We start from the raw sequence: 15043 nt of genomic DNA, 5'->3' as shown, positions 1-15043 counted from the left end.
TTATTTATTACCAGCTATTTATCTAGCGCACACATATTCTGCAGCACTTTACAGAGGATATTTGGCCATTTACATCAATACCTGCCCCAGTGGAGCTTACAATCTATATTCCCTACCACATGCACACACAAAATAGGGTTCATTTTTGATATACATATCAGTATACGTTTTGGAGTATGGGAGGAAACCCACACAAGCACAGGGAGAATATACAAACTTCACACAATTAGGGCCGTAGTGGGAATCAAACCCATAACATCAGTGCTGTGAGGCAGTAATACTAACCATTATACCATCTGTGCTGCCCTAGTACCCCTGTAGCCAATCATGTCCCCTTGTCCATGTAGAAAATCACAGATACCTGTAAAAAAAAATCAATACTTACCTATTCCTATGCATAGTTCACATCCGCTTTGGTCCATGTAGGAATCCAGGGGCTTAAAAAAAAAATGCAAAGTCCCAATCCAGTACAGACAGGAGGAAGGATATATTTACACATACCCTTCCTCCACGCGAATGACAAGGACCCACGTGTTTCCTGATATTACAGGAGCCACCAGCAAATCAGCAGGTGCCTCCGTAGGAGCAGTCCGCTTATTGGCTGTGCGCGGTCAGCCTGTCTCCCCCATAGACTTCAATGGTGGGAAATCTCCATTGAAGTCTGTGGTGTGAACCACTACATTGTAGCCTTTGATGGTAACTGCAAGGTTCACTTCAATTAACCTTGCAGTCTCCATCATAATGTAGCAGATCCCATCATAGACTTCAGTGGACATTTCTCTCCATTGAAGTCTGTGGAGGAAAGGCTGCCGGCGCGCAGCCAATCAGCGGGCAGCTCCTATGGAGCCGCTCGCTGATTGGCTGGTTGCTCCTACAGTGACAGGAGTCACGCGGTCCCCAGTCATTTGCGTTGAGGAATTGGATGTGTGAACACATCTCATTCCTTCTGTCCATCCTGGTATCGCCTATTCATTTTGTTATTTTTAACCCCCTGGATGCCTACATGGAACGAAGAGAAATAGAATAGAAATAGGTGAGTATGTTTTTTCTTTTCAGGTATCCATGGATTTCTACATGGATAAGTGGACGTGAATGGCTACAGGGATACCAGGTGAGTATGTTTGATAGTGAGTGTGTTTGTGAGTTTGCATGTATGTTTAAATAAAATTGTACTGTCACAGTGTGTGAGTCTTGTTGTTTTTTAAATATTTATTTTGCAGTAGAACTACAGGTATCAGAGGGTCCATAATGCCCCGCATGCTGGTACTTGTGGTTCTCCAAGTACTGGTATGCGGAGGAGGCTTGCTGGGACTTGTAGATCTACTGCAAAAAACAATATTTTGACTTCTATTTTTTACCCCACATATTCACTATCAACCTGACATCCACCGCCCAGGGGTGTCAGGGATAGCCCCGGGCTATAAACCCAGGCCTGGGGTGCCCTGGAGAGGGGGACCCCTTTATTGGGGGGTCCCCACCTCCCCAGGGATCCCAGGTCTGGACTGGCTAGTGGTCAGATTGAATGCTTTGGCCGGGGGACCCAATGAAAGGGTTCCCCTGGCTGTGGCATTATAAAGAGCTTGGTGCTGGCTATGGGGAAAACAGGCGACCCCTACTAATTTTGTCCTCTTTATTTCCACAACTAGGACTGGCTCAGCAAAGCCCTGTGCTAGTAATTAAAATACGGGGGACCCCTATGCATTTTGTCCCCTGTATTTTTAGAACCAGGACAGGCTTTACATAGCCCGGTGCTGATTCTTAAAATACAGGGTCCCCTAGGCATTTTGTCCTAATATATGCAAGTTAAGCACTCACACTCTGTTACATTGCCTGAATTCTATCTTGAGAATGGGAAAACATCTGGATGCAAGATGCTTTTTTTCAAGTTATAGTAAAGCTCAAAAAATTTTATTACATTTGCAAGTGAGTAAAAAATGCGAGTTTAGCGCTAAACTCACATTTTTTTACAAATTCACACTCTATTATATTTGGCCCCAACAGTCAGAAAGGGTTAGCATAAGTATATGAGTCACTGTTAGTGAGCCATACCCATACTGGATAAGATAGATAGTTTTATAAAATTCAATGGCTATTTAGTAGATGACAACAATGTAGATCACTAGTCCCGTGTGATCACTAGCAAATACAATACATAATAGTGTGATATCATAGTCATTAGTGTGATACATAGTCATTAGTCAAACTGACAGTAGTAATATTAATGACAAAGATAGACGCGTGCTATAATGGGATACATTTCCCAAAAGTTCTTCCCAGCATGCACAAAGATAAGCATACATCCAGCATACATCCAGCATACATCCAGCATAACAGGTCAGAGAAATTATATATGTGTGTCACTCGATGTATGCACAAAATTCTGGGTCATAAATCTGGAAGTTCTTCTACCGCAAAGGACAGCTCTTTACACCAGCATGTATGCGATGAGTGGTGGGATGCATCGCATGCAAAATGCAATGTGTCATGCTTCCCGCCCCCAATGAGAGTGCCTAATGCCTAATATAGATGCAATGCTGCATTGTTGTGTGTGGAAAATCCAACAGGCGAGCGTACCTGGATGAGTATCCCAATCAGAAATAGAGAGTGAAGGAGCCCATATCAGCATATGAGCCATACTTGCCTACTCTCCCGATTCGACTGGGAGCCTCCCGAAAATTGGGTGCTGGTCCTGGCCTCCCAGCGGCCACCAACCCTTCTAGCTCCCCCGCCCCCGCTGTTATAAGAGAAACCCCACTATGGAGAGGCCGATGACGCGATTCACGCTGAATCATGTCATTCTGGCCCCGCCCCCTGCTTCACAATGCCGGTAATCTCTGCATTATGTAGCGGGGGCGGGACCAAAATGATGCAATCACGTGGCCACACCCCCACTCAGCCATCAAACCTGTCCAGCCACGCCCCCTATATCTATGCCCCCCTGCTAAGCCAATCTGGCTGCTCCCTCCCGGAAGGGGCAGCCAGAATGTCGGCAACCTGATATGAGCTATACTGATAGGATCCCTGATGTGTAATACAGCGCAGGGTGAAGGGGGCAATTATACAGCTGGGTAGCCCTCTGAAAGGAAAGTTACCTAGGACTTCTGCTGAAAGTGTGCTGCTGGAGGAGGCAACCATGTGCACTATGACCATGACTTGTGTTTTGCTGGGGGGCTTTCTCAAATGGTTGCCTACACCTCTTGGTGTACTTTTTTTTGGCTATTATTGGATAGAATACATTTTTATTTATCTTTTTTTATTTTATTTTTAGGTAGATTAAGGACCTCATTCAGAGCCGCTCGCAAAATGCGAGCGCTCGCTCTGAATGAGGGCGGCTGCTTCTTCTTCTTTAAAAGCCAGCCTCCTGGCTGCTCGCTAAGCTGTGGGTGACCACCCACAGCTTTAGCGAGTGACCAGGTGATGGTCGCGATGGTCGAGACCATCGCGGCTTGCGACGTGACCCTTGGGGTCGGGTCTCGTCTCCCGCAAGCCCCAGGGAGCTTCCTGCTCTAACAGAGCAGGAAGCTACCTACTGACATCACTGCTAATATCAGTAGGGTCGCCTGCAAATGGCAGGCGTTCCTTCAGAAACGCCTCCGTTTGTACAGCCACCCCCCCTCTCCCCGCCTACAAAACGGGGTGAGCTGTCTATCAACATCGACAGCCGCCCCTTTTGTAGCGAGCCCCGGAGCAAGTGAATTTGTCACTCGCTCCGGGGCTAGCGCACACACACTGCGGGCGCTGCGCATGCGCAGGCCCTCACCATCAACCCGCATGCGAGCACATAGGTTCTTGCGAGCGGGTCTGAATGAGGTCCTAAGTGTCCCAGTAAAAGAGAAATCTTTGTTTCCTGCCAGTACTATACATAGAAGTCTGTCAGAAACTACTTTAGCTGCTTTCTAAATTTTGGGGACTGTTCTTGGAGGAAGCACATGCTGTCCTACATATCTAGTTTGTCTGCTTCAGAGATGGATACAATGCCGATGATTACACAGTTAAGCCACTATCGGTAATCTGCGCATGCGTCTGAGTAACGCGGTTTCAGGTTTCATTTTCATCATCAGCGAAAATAGATCTCAGACTGCACATTCTGGACATATATATATATAATTGGAGGTGCTACCTGTGGAGACCATTGATATATACACAAAGAAAAAATACAGGTGCACAACTCCAAATTAACTGATTATATATAAATAAATACATTTTGCAGTAAATACAATAGAGGTTTTTGGCATAATCTTGGCCAAGCTTATGGGCCTGCCCACCATATCCGGGTAAACTCTTGTCGGGAAGGTCCCTAACATACTAAGGCTCAAATCCAGAGTGCAGGACACCCCCAAACTAGCCCAGCCAATCCACCCCAAAGCACCGCTCTAATAAGAAAAGTGAAGTGTTAAGAGCAGCCACTGACGGCATATAAAGCATAAAAGTAAAAAAGTGAAATACATATATATAAAGGAAACAGACAGTGAAGTATTAAAATGTGTTAAAGGAAAATGTGTTATAGTGCGGTGCCCTGAAGCAGATCAGCAAAGCAATCTAGGGGGACCCACACCCCAAAAATGAACCAAAGCTGCACTACACAGTCAAAATATTAGCAGGACTTACCTATATTGTGCCCTGACTGGTGTGCATATTACATTGCCAGACTCCATGCTGTAACCAATGTAGTAGAAGTGCTAGTCTGAGTGGGAAGTGGCTCAGGCTTCCCAGGTGTGCAAATCAATGCACTAATTAGGTTACAAAGAAAATGGATGGATTGGCTGGGCTAGTTTGGGGGTGTCCTGCGCTCTGGATTTGAGCCTTAGTATGTTAGGGACCTGCCCGACAAGAGGTTACCCGGATATGGTGGGCAGGCCCATAAGCTTGGCCAAGATTATGCCAAAAACCTCTATTGTATTTACTGCAAAATGTATTTATTTATATATAATCAGTTAATTTGGAGTTGTGCACCTGTATTTTTTCTTTATTTTTTCTTTGTGTATATTTCATTTTCATCATCGTTTGCAGTGAGGATTTATATGAAGTAATTGTCAGACAGGGACTGTTTGTGGGCCGCAATGGGGAGTGGTGACTGAAACGCAGATGTGTGCACATGCAATTCCTTATGCATTAAAATGGCTGTGCTGTTTCAGTGTCTGCGGCCTTTCTACGCAGTCACTAATCTGTGACTGATGCTGCATCTTTGTACGCAGATGCTTAGATCTGTAACGCCACCGGTGGGAGTCTACAAATCCTGGTGCTGCAACATTTGCATATTTTCGCACAGCCGATGCGTACAAATGTACAACTGCAGTGGCATTAGCGTACATCTGTGATTGGAATCGGTATGCAATACCGACAGTCGGGATTCTGACAGGGATAACATACCGACACTTGTTGTTCGGTATGCTAACCCTCCCCCTCTCTCAACCCTAACCCTCCCTCTTTGGTGCCTAATCCTAACCTCCCCCCTAGTGCCTGAACCTAACCTCCCCCTACCCGCACCCTAAAGCTAACCCTCCTCCCTTAGTGCCTAACCCTAACCCCTAAACATAACCCTCCCCCAAACCCCGTTACTTACCTTCGGCATCCCGGCGGTCGGGATGCCGGTACCTGGATTCTGACCGGTGTCAATATTCTGATGCCGGTAATGTAAGAGTCGGCATCCCGACCGCCAGGATGCTGAACGCATACCCTCTGAATCAAGGCCCTGAATCAGAGCCGGACACTCTGACAGAGCACTCGCTCTGAATCAGGGCCGTCCCTTCTCCTTTTTGGAGCGGCCTCCTGGCCGCTCGCATAGCTGTGGGTGACCACCCACAGCTATAGTGAGTGGCCAAAATGATGGTCGCGATGGTCAAGACCATTGCGACCATCGGGCTTGCGACAAGACCCTTGCTGTAGGGTCTTGTTGCCGCAAGCCCTGGAGTGCTTTTGGCTCTATCAGAGCCAAAAGCACTCCCACTGACTTCACTAGTGATGTCAGTGGGGCCGGCCCCAGACGGTAGGCGTTCCCATGGGAACGCCTCCGTCTTGGCAGCCACACCCCCGGCACGCCCACCAAAGGGGGCGTGCTGTCAATCACCATCGACAGCACGCCCCCTTTGGTGCGAGACCCATAACGACGGCTTGGCCATCGTTAGTTGTGTCTCGGGCATGCGCCCGACGGAGCCGCCGCCGTCGTGCGCATGCGCACTTGGGCAACATCGATCCGCTTGCGAGAGCTCAGTGCTCGCGAGCGGGTCTGAATTAGGCCCCAAGTCCTATAAGTCTGGCAATAACATGGCAGAACAATATGCCTCTGAACAAGTTGCAGATCTGATTCCACACTCACATAGCAGGTCAGGCTTCTTGATGCAAAACCTTCAAATCATAACTGAATTGCAGAGCCATTCCATACCCAGCAGTCACAGGGTCTGATTCAGAGATAGAAAAACTTTTGCTATCGGCGCTAACAATAATATACTGCAAATTTATATATTGCAAATAAAACAAAGGGAATTTTGTCATGATTTGATCAAAGCATTTAAGCCTGCAGCCCAGCATCAAGGGACCCCATGCTGCTGGTACCATGTACGATATGGGTAAAACCAAGTGCGGGCATATTCCTTTTCTGTTCTGATTCAGGGATGGCTGCAAAAAGGATGGTTCCCCTGTTGAGCGATTATCGGTGGTCTGCACATGCCTCTGAATACAACTGCGCATGCGTCAAGTTTCATTACTGATGTTGCTGACAGTAAGGATTTATTTGCAAAGTGATTGACAGGCAGGGACCACTTGTGGGCGGCAATGGGGGGTTGGCAACTCAAATGTAGGTGTGTAGTGGCAGTCTCAGAGCATGCCTCTGCCTGCCACTGCAATCCCATATGCAGTAAAAATGGCTCCAGCATCTCAGTTCCAGGAGCTATACTGCAGTACCGTAGGGTTACTAGACTGGATTTGTGAAGCTGCTAGTGGGCAGAGTGCATTAGCGTACACTCTGAGCAGGGCCCTCAGTCTGTGGAGGGAATAATTCAGGGATGTTCACTAGGTGGCCTTGTAACCCCAATAATGACACTGAAAAAACCTGTCTCATTGCCAACAAAGGGCCTGATTCAGAGCCGGACGCTATTTGCAGTCGTTCGTCCAGAAAATAGGGGTGGCTATTCAAATGAACCGTTCGCTCTTTGCGGTCTGTTCACGCCTCTATGTCTGAACGAGCGAACAAAACTTGCGGTCGTTTTTTTAAAAAATACGCCCCCTGGCCGCTCGCATCCTACGTCATGTCCGCTATTTATTAGATTAATCGAGTACATAGACCAGCGTATGAACTGCTCGCCATTCTTGTGGTTGGTTTTTGCTACCACAATCTTGCGAGCAGTTCTGGCTATAAAATAACCCAGTGACGTAGTCAATGACGCTGTTGTATTAATTATGCACACCCTTAAAACGCCCGTTTTGACCTTTAAGCACGCCTGCGTTCTGATCTCCACTCCCCATTTTCAAGCACCTTCCCCTGTTACCACCCACATACGCCTCATTCTGTCACTCAAAATAGCAGGCATTCGCTATTTAGCGAACAAACAATTTTCGGCCGCACTGACTGGTTCGCGCATGCGTATTACGATCCGTACGCATGCGCAGTTGGGCAAACATCGCTCGGAGCGAACGAGCGGCCACTTACGAGCGGCTCTGAATCAGGCCCAAAGTTCAGAGGGATTATCAATGAGGTCTTTTTAAATGATTGTTACATTTTCAGATACTGCCTGAACAGCTTCTCATTCAAATGTGAAATGCATTTATTTTATTACTTTTGACAGATTAAGTGTTAGCATGGGCAGCACCAGGGGTGAAGCTAGACTTTCTGACACACAGGGCAAAAACTCAGCTCTACTTCTACCCTTCCCTCCCCCCATAGTGTTTATTAGTCAGCGTCAGCTTGTTTGGATACAGATGTCAGTTTTGTAAAGACTGAAATGTATGTAGGGTGAGGGCAAGAGACATGTTTAGTTCTGTTAAGCTGGATACACACTGACAGATACATTGGCCGATCAATTGATCGGCCACTGTATCTGCTGCCCGTCGGGCAGTGTGTACCCACGATATGTCAGTGAACGTCGGCGTTCACCGACATATTGCATTGGCTGTGCTGCACACAGATATGTCTGCAGACCGCCCGTACACATATAGCGGCAGCTGCGAGGAGGGGGGCGGGCAGGCACAGATGATTGTAGTTCAGTGTGTACGAACAACCATCATCTGCAGATATATCTGTATAGTGTGTACCCACCTTTACACAAAATCCTGCTGCATTTATTGTGGCTCTGGGGTGTCTTCACTACTGAATGAAGATGCAGGTTCTATTGTTTCAAGATTCAAAGTAAGTATTGCTGCTTGTACTACATTACCTCACCCACCACAGAACACTGCTGTGACCGACATACTATACAGAGAGCATCACAATAACCTTCATATAACACATAATACAGAGAGCATCAGTGACCACCATATAATAAAGAGAACAACACAGTGACCACCGTGTAATACAGAGATCATCACAGTGACATCCTAATACAGAGAGCACCAGTGACCATCACAAAATACAGAGAACATTTTATATATATATATATATATATGTATATATATATATATATATATATATATATAGTAAAATGGGTACTTGAAGTGAGGATTCCAGACAGGCAGGTATTTGATGAAGCAGTACCTTTTTAATGGTAGCAGACACTGCACTTTAGCATACGTGAGGTTAGGCCTGCATACATACAGGCACATAACATAAAAGTAAACAAGCAAACAAACATAAAAGTCTCAGCACTCCTTGTGCTAATCAGTCAGCAGTTTGCGCATGCCTTCCCAGCATGGCCCTTGGACCCTCCAGGTCCTGGCACCCTAATACTAACCACCACCCCAGCCTATCGCCTGACTAGTATGCCCAGCATCAGGAGCAATAAGCAACAGGTGTGTGAGAGTTTTAAACCCTTCCTGTGCTGCTGACTTCTTGCTGTCTCTGGGCGCCCTGGAAAACAAGGACTTCCATATCTCCACTTTGAGCTGTGCAGCCCAGAAAACCCATAATTCCAAAATTCTATTGTACATGCAGAATGTGCTGGTCTTGTTTTCCTCTCCCTTGGAGGGAGCTTATCCCACCAGAATGTGGGCAATTCAGCTGAGAGATCACCCTTCTGTTAGGACCTGCGGCTAGCAGATCATTTTGGTTACAATTCCCAGTCCTGGTTGTTGCTGGGGCACTGCATCAATTCCTGTCTGTCTGTGTGTTCTGATCTCATGTATTCAGTATTACTATCTGTCTCTGTGCAGTGTGTCAGCTGCACCCTAATTGATTCTCTTGTCTGTGTGCACAGACCAGGTGCATGAGTCTGTCATTAGGGAGACTTGCAGGACTTGCTCTGATTGGACCCTGTACCTGTTAAATTGCAGCCAGTCCTTCACTCCATGCCGATGATAGCTTTTCCCATGTGTTTCCGGTTGTGGGCAGTCTCCTGTTTGATCAGTTGAGTTCCAGTTCTCCTGTTTGCTTTTTTGTTGTCTGCCATTTGTACCATCCAGGCGGCAACATCTGCTGTTTGCCGCTTGTGTATTCTAGGCGGCACAGTGTGCATTCCTGCTCCCAGCCGCTTGTGTAATCTCAGCGGCACAGAGTGCACCCGCACTAAGTGCGCAATCCAGTGCACCAATGCCTATGTCAACCCAGCGTCATAGGTCGCACCTCAGCATCCTAAGTGTGCAATCCAGTGCACCAATGCCTGTGTCAACCTGGCGACATAGGCCACACCTCAGCATCCTTAGTGTACAATTTAGCGCACCAACGCCAGCGTCTACCAGCCAAGGCCTACCAGCCCTCAAGGCTGCTTCACGGCTAAAGCCGCATCCAATTCAGCCCAGGGGTTGCTTCTCGCCAAGGCTTACCAGACCTCAAGGCTGCTACAAGGCCAAAGCCGCATCCAATTCAGCCCAGGGGTTGCTTCTTGCCAAGGCCTACTAGCCCTCAAGGCTTCTGCTCAGCCAAAGCTGTATTCAATCCAGCCCAGAGGCTGCTTCTCAGCAAGGCTTACCAGCCCTCAAGGCTGCTACATGGCCAAAGCCACATCCTATTCAGCCCAGAGGCTGCCTCTTGCCATGGCCAAAGCCGCATCCTATTCAACCCAGAGGCTGCCTCTCACCAAAGACTTACTAGTCCTCAAGGTTGCAACACCTCAACAGCCCTCAAGGCAAAACGGCTGCCACTAGCCAAGTACTCCAGCCCTCAAGGTTGTAGCTGGACTGTCCTATTACTTACAGTTGTTATCATCACCAGTCCACAAGGGGTACCCCCAACCTATCTCCTTACCTAATACTCCGCTCTACAGTCATTGGCGTTATTCCCTTCTGGAATCATTACACCTTCTCACCACTATATATATATATAATATATACACACAGATATATATTATATATACGTGTACCCTGCTCTTAGGTGTGGTGGCTGCTGCTGGTAAAACTGTCGAAGTGAGTAGCAGGCAATGAAGTGCTGGGCGCTGGCTTGGTCCGGTCAGGCTCCTCACCCTAACACCACGGCCTCAACTCTTTCCTTCCAGTTCCCTGCTTACAGTGTATGCTGCAGCCAGTGTGTCACCTAGGGATGGCCATCAGTGAGTTCATCATCAAAGGTGCCATCTGTGATTCACATCGATGAGATGTAACCATCAATGGTGAACAATCAATGGTTTAAATGGTTTGCTTGCCATCACTGCTGCGGGGGTGCGGTGGGGTGTGAGCTAATTAGGTTCAGGGGCAGTTCTTAGTGTGACAATGCAGTGGTAAGGCAAAGTTCCGTGCCCCCTGCATCAGGAGAAAACCCCAAAAAGCATTGTTAACAGGCAGCCATCGATGGCGGAGAACCATGGGATCTCCGTCATTGATGGCAAAACCTTCAACCATAGGTTGTTAGCCATCAATGGCCTATGGCCATCCTTAGTGTCAACACAGAAATACTAACACGCTATGAAGAAGACAGTCGCAGCACCGTTGATTTGAAAGGTGTTAATTGATCATCATCACACGTCATTTGAACTGCGGCTCCACGTCGACCAGCGCCAGACCCCCCTTTCCATACGTCATCCTGTGTGCCCTATCCACTCCCCCCTAGCTGCACCACTGGGCAGCACTGCACATAAAACAAAAAGATCCTATTCTAGAAAATCATCAGCCATCAATTTTGATCCTGAGAGCATCATAAATAACATAATAGAAAAGGGGAATCAGGACAGCTAAAACATATCAGGAGACCACTATACAGTTACAGGAATACTCTCATTCCTCACACCTAGATATCAGACATGCATACTGAACACGTAAACATATCTTTTATCACTTACAATCTGAAATTATTTTCTGAAGATCAGCTTTTTGAAACTCCAGCCTTTCTCACATTAAGTTTAGCTGAACTCTGTTTCCTTACTGATAAATAAACATTGTACCTAAATTCAGTAAATTGAGTGACCGCCAACCATAGTGAAGCAAGAACTTCTTAGGAAGCTAATGGAGACAGTCAGTGAGAATTATTGACACCAGTCAATACTTCATGGAGGCACTTGAGCCATGTATTTATGTCCTTAGCATATCATGTACAATATTTTACATGTTATCCAACAGGAAACTATTCTAAACATGATCTATTAATGGTACCAGAGCAGGGCTGTCTTAACAGCAGTGTGGGCCCTGGGCAAAGCAATGCCCCTACCCATCCATTGACGGGAAAAAAATGTACAGTAAATGGTCAATAAAATGAAAATGAATGTTCTTAAAACAAGTGCCATAAGACACAGGACATTGCTGGGTTACAGCACTGCTCATATACACAGCTACAAAACTGCAGACTACAATGCCATTCTGTAATAGTAATATTCCTGGCCGTTTTTTTCAGTTGTGCTTGTTATACATATAATCACAGGAGGGATTGCTCTATTATTTCCAAATCCCAACCTTAATGAAGGACACAATAATGCCCATTGCCCAGTCAGACCCTGTCATGGAAAACAGGGCCAGGGGGCTCTTACCTAAGACAGCCCTGGCCGGGTCATGCGGTCGGGACGCAGTGGTGGTTCGCCTAGCAGAGAGGAGTTTCCTGTCCTGACTCTTGAGGAGCTGAGAGAGACCGGGACAAACAACGACGGATCCTCGTGTGACCAGTCCGGCAGCGGCTCCAGTCTCCAGACACTGCCCGGCAGGCAGCGAGCGGAAGCGGCACACTAGGAGCCAGCTGGCCTGGGCGGCGCTGCTGCAGCTCGTGCATCAAGACAGACAGTCAGCAGTCGTCCCTCAGAGAGACTCTGGCCCGTATTCAATATTTGAGCGAAAAGTCCGTGCTGGATTTTCGCTCCACATCGGAGCTTTTCTGGGTATAAAGTATCGGGTGCGTGCCCGCTGGAAAGGTAAGTATCGGGAAAAATAATGGAATTTTCGGGAATTAATCCTGGGACCACCCTAATGATGTCTAGACATGGGGGATCACTGTGGGTACCCCCGTTTACCCCTGCAGAATGTGTTCTGCATTTTTAAATATAGCCGCGGCAGGTGTTTCCTTCCCGACATTAAAGAAGTGATGCAGAAGAGCACTTAGGTTTTTTTTTTTTATTTAAAAAATTGGTCCCATCAAATTTGGGGTACATGAAAATGGGTGCTAGCATATTTTTACGTCCCTAAACTTATTTTTTTTAAATTCTGCAAAAATGCACCTGCCGCTAATAGCCTATTCCAGAAAACACCTGCCGTATACTTACAGAATACCCCTGAATCTATTGCGCTATTTTTAACCACTGTTTCCCTTTTTTTTTTACCCCAAAATTAAAATATATTTTTTGGGGTGTCCCTATTTTTTTTTTAAACTTTTTTTTGACACAATTCATTGTCAGGGGCTATTCCCAGGGGCGCAGGCAATTTTTTTTAAGCCTGCACCCCTAAACACGAATTCTACACTTTGTTTTGCCATGTAAAACATGGTGAAAACTTATCCCTGTTTTTTAACAAAGACTTTTTGAACCGGCGAAAAATCTTTGTGATTGAATATGGGGATAATTGAAACATGCGAAAATGATGTCATCGGCGATAATTTATCGCCGATTCCGACTTTCCGCATCCAAATTGAATAACCCCCTCTGTCTGACTGCCGCAGGCGGACAACGGCGTTGGTGTTGGGTCGTTGGTGAGTACTTGTCAAGCGTGGGGGTGGGGGGGGGGGACGATTCCGCTCGTCACCGGGGGTGGGGGAAGTTACACACAGTGGTGCTTTAAAAAAAAAAAACTGGCTGCGGCCGGCGGGCCCCTTGATGCTTCGGGCCCTTGGGCAACTGCCCAAAAGGCCCAATGGTAGAGACGGCCCTATAACAGAGGACAGTGTTTAGGGATAGCTGACCAGGAAGATTTGTACATTGTATCCATAATCACATCTATATGTACATTACAAAGTCTTACCTTCTGCATTGGTTTCAAGTATAGATTCCTCTTCAGCATTCCTGCTGGGGACAAGGAGACACTGTCAGCTCTTTATGTAACTGTGCTAGTAACATCTGCTTGCTGTCTATTTTCTACTGGATGAGTTACCTAAAAGCGGTGCTTGTAGGAGCCTCCTGAGCGGGTAATAAGGACCTAGATTCAATAGGATTCAGTTGAGGCAGATTCATAGATCCGTCCTCGCTGCATCTTTTCTCCAAGATCTGACTTTCCCTATCAGAGACAAAAGAAAGACTGTGTCTATTATACCCCAAAAGCAGCTGCTGTCTCCAAACTTACATTAGGACTAAGTGGCCTATTCATCATTCCATATTGTAGCTGCGAAGAATATGTTTCACCTACTTTTGTAGGAATGATTCATGCTAGAGATATCATGGATATAACCTGCTTAGCTTGCAGTGCAGAAGTGGCAGGCCGCCTCCATACACTAGTATTAGGACCTTCATTCATCAAACTCCGAAAACTGAAAGTTTGATTGAGGGAACTGATACCATCTTCAGATGACGCTAGTCAGGGCTGTAACTAGGGGAGTGCGAGTAGTGTCGCCCCACAGAGCACAGGGCACAGTGGGCGCCACCGACGTTGCCCTATTGTCCCTGCATCTGGCTAACAGAGTGCCTGGAACATCAGCTGGCAGCATTTACAGCACCCCAGAGCATCCTGAGTATGCTCCCGGCAGTGCTGCTGTCCTTACCGGGGCTGGCAGCCCTGCCCCCTCAGCATGACATTATGTGGTAGGGGTGTGTGGCAGGCAAAAGGTACCATAAAACCCTGATCCATTTGGAACCCACCCACCCCCTCCCCCTCAGTATGCATACGTGAACTCAGTTCATGCATGTGCTGTAAGTGGCGGTTCTAGGGGTGGGCTAACAGGGCCGTTGCCCAGAGCGCCGGCCCCTAGAGGGCGCCAATGAGTTCCCAGGAGAGAAAAAAAAAAATCCCAGGAAAAAAAAACACAGCGCCGGTCTCCTCCCCAATAGCCACCGCAGGGAGGCTCCATTTGCCAGGCGCCCGCTGATATTTGTTATCAGCAGGCACTCGGCTCCCTCCCTGCAGTGGCAGACGAAAGTCGGAGCTCACTCCTGAGCTCTGGCTTCCGGCACCCGCAGAGAGCACTATGGGAGGGACGTCATGACGTCTCTCCCATAGATCAGTAGTGGTGCCGTGGTCGGACCGGACGGCAGCAGACGCAGGAGCGGTGCTTAAGGTAAGTATTGTGTTTGTATTTTAATTGTATATTTTATTTTCGGAAGGGAGGCACGGGGGCATGGCTATAGGGGGGATTACTATAGGGGGCATTTCTACTGGGGGCATGGCTATAGGGGTGCATTACTACTGGGGGCATGGCTATAAAGGGGAATGGCTATAAGGGGGCATGGCTATAGGGGGGCATTACTACTGCGGGCATGGCTATAGGGGGGCATTACTACTAGGGGCATGGCTATGGGGAGGCATTACTACTGGGGGCATGGCTATAAGGGGGCATTACTACTGAAGGCATGGCTATAGGCAGGCATTACTACAGGGGGCATGGTTATAGGGGGGCATTACT

The 15043-nt window shown here is 47.4% G+C and overlaps 1 protein-coding gene across 1 annotated transcript in view; it reads right to left on the bottom strand.

Moving 5' to 3' along the window:
* The window catches only part of LOC148530696 (uncharacterized), a 79728-nt gene that overhangs the window by 12861 nt on the left and 51824 nt on the right, over positions 1–15043 (bottom strand). Inside the window, exons 10-11 of the mRNA XM_088468283.1 lie at positions 13582–13704; positions 13453–13496 (exon numbers count right to left, since the gene is read on the bottom strand). Of these exons, the coding sequence (XP_088324409.1) occupies positions 13453–13496; positions 13582–13704 (167 nt within the window). The remainder of the gene's footprint in view (positions 1–13452; positions 13497–13581; positions 13705–15043) is intronic.

The sequence above is a fragment of the Taudactylus pleione genome, unplaced genomic scaffold, assembly GCF_031769625.1.
Source record: "Taudactylus pleione unplaced genomic scaffold, aTauple2 ptg000085l, whole genome shotgun sequence".
In the NCBI taxonomy this organism is placed as follows: Eukaryota; Metazoa; Chordata; class Amphibia; order Anura; family Myobatrachidae; genus Taudactylus; species Taudactylus pleione.
The sequence above is the reverse complement of the archived record's forward strand: the minus strand, read 5'-3'. Positions and strand labels throughout refer to the sequence as shown.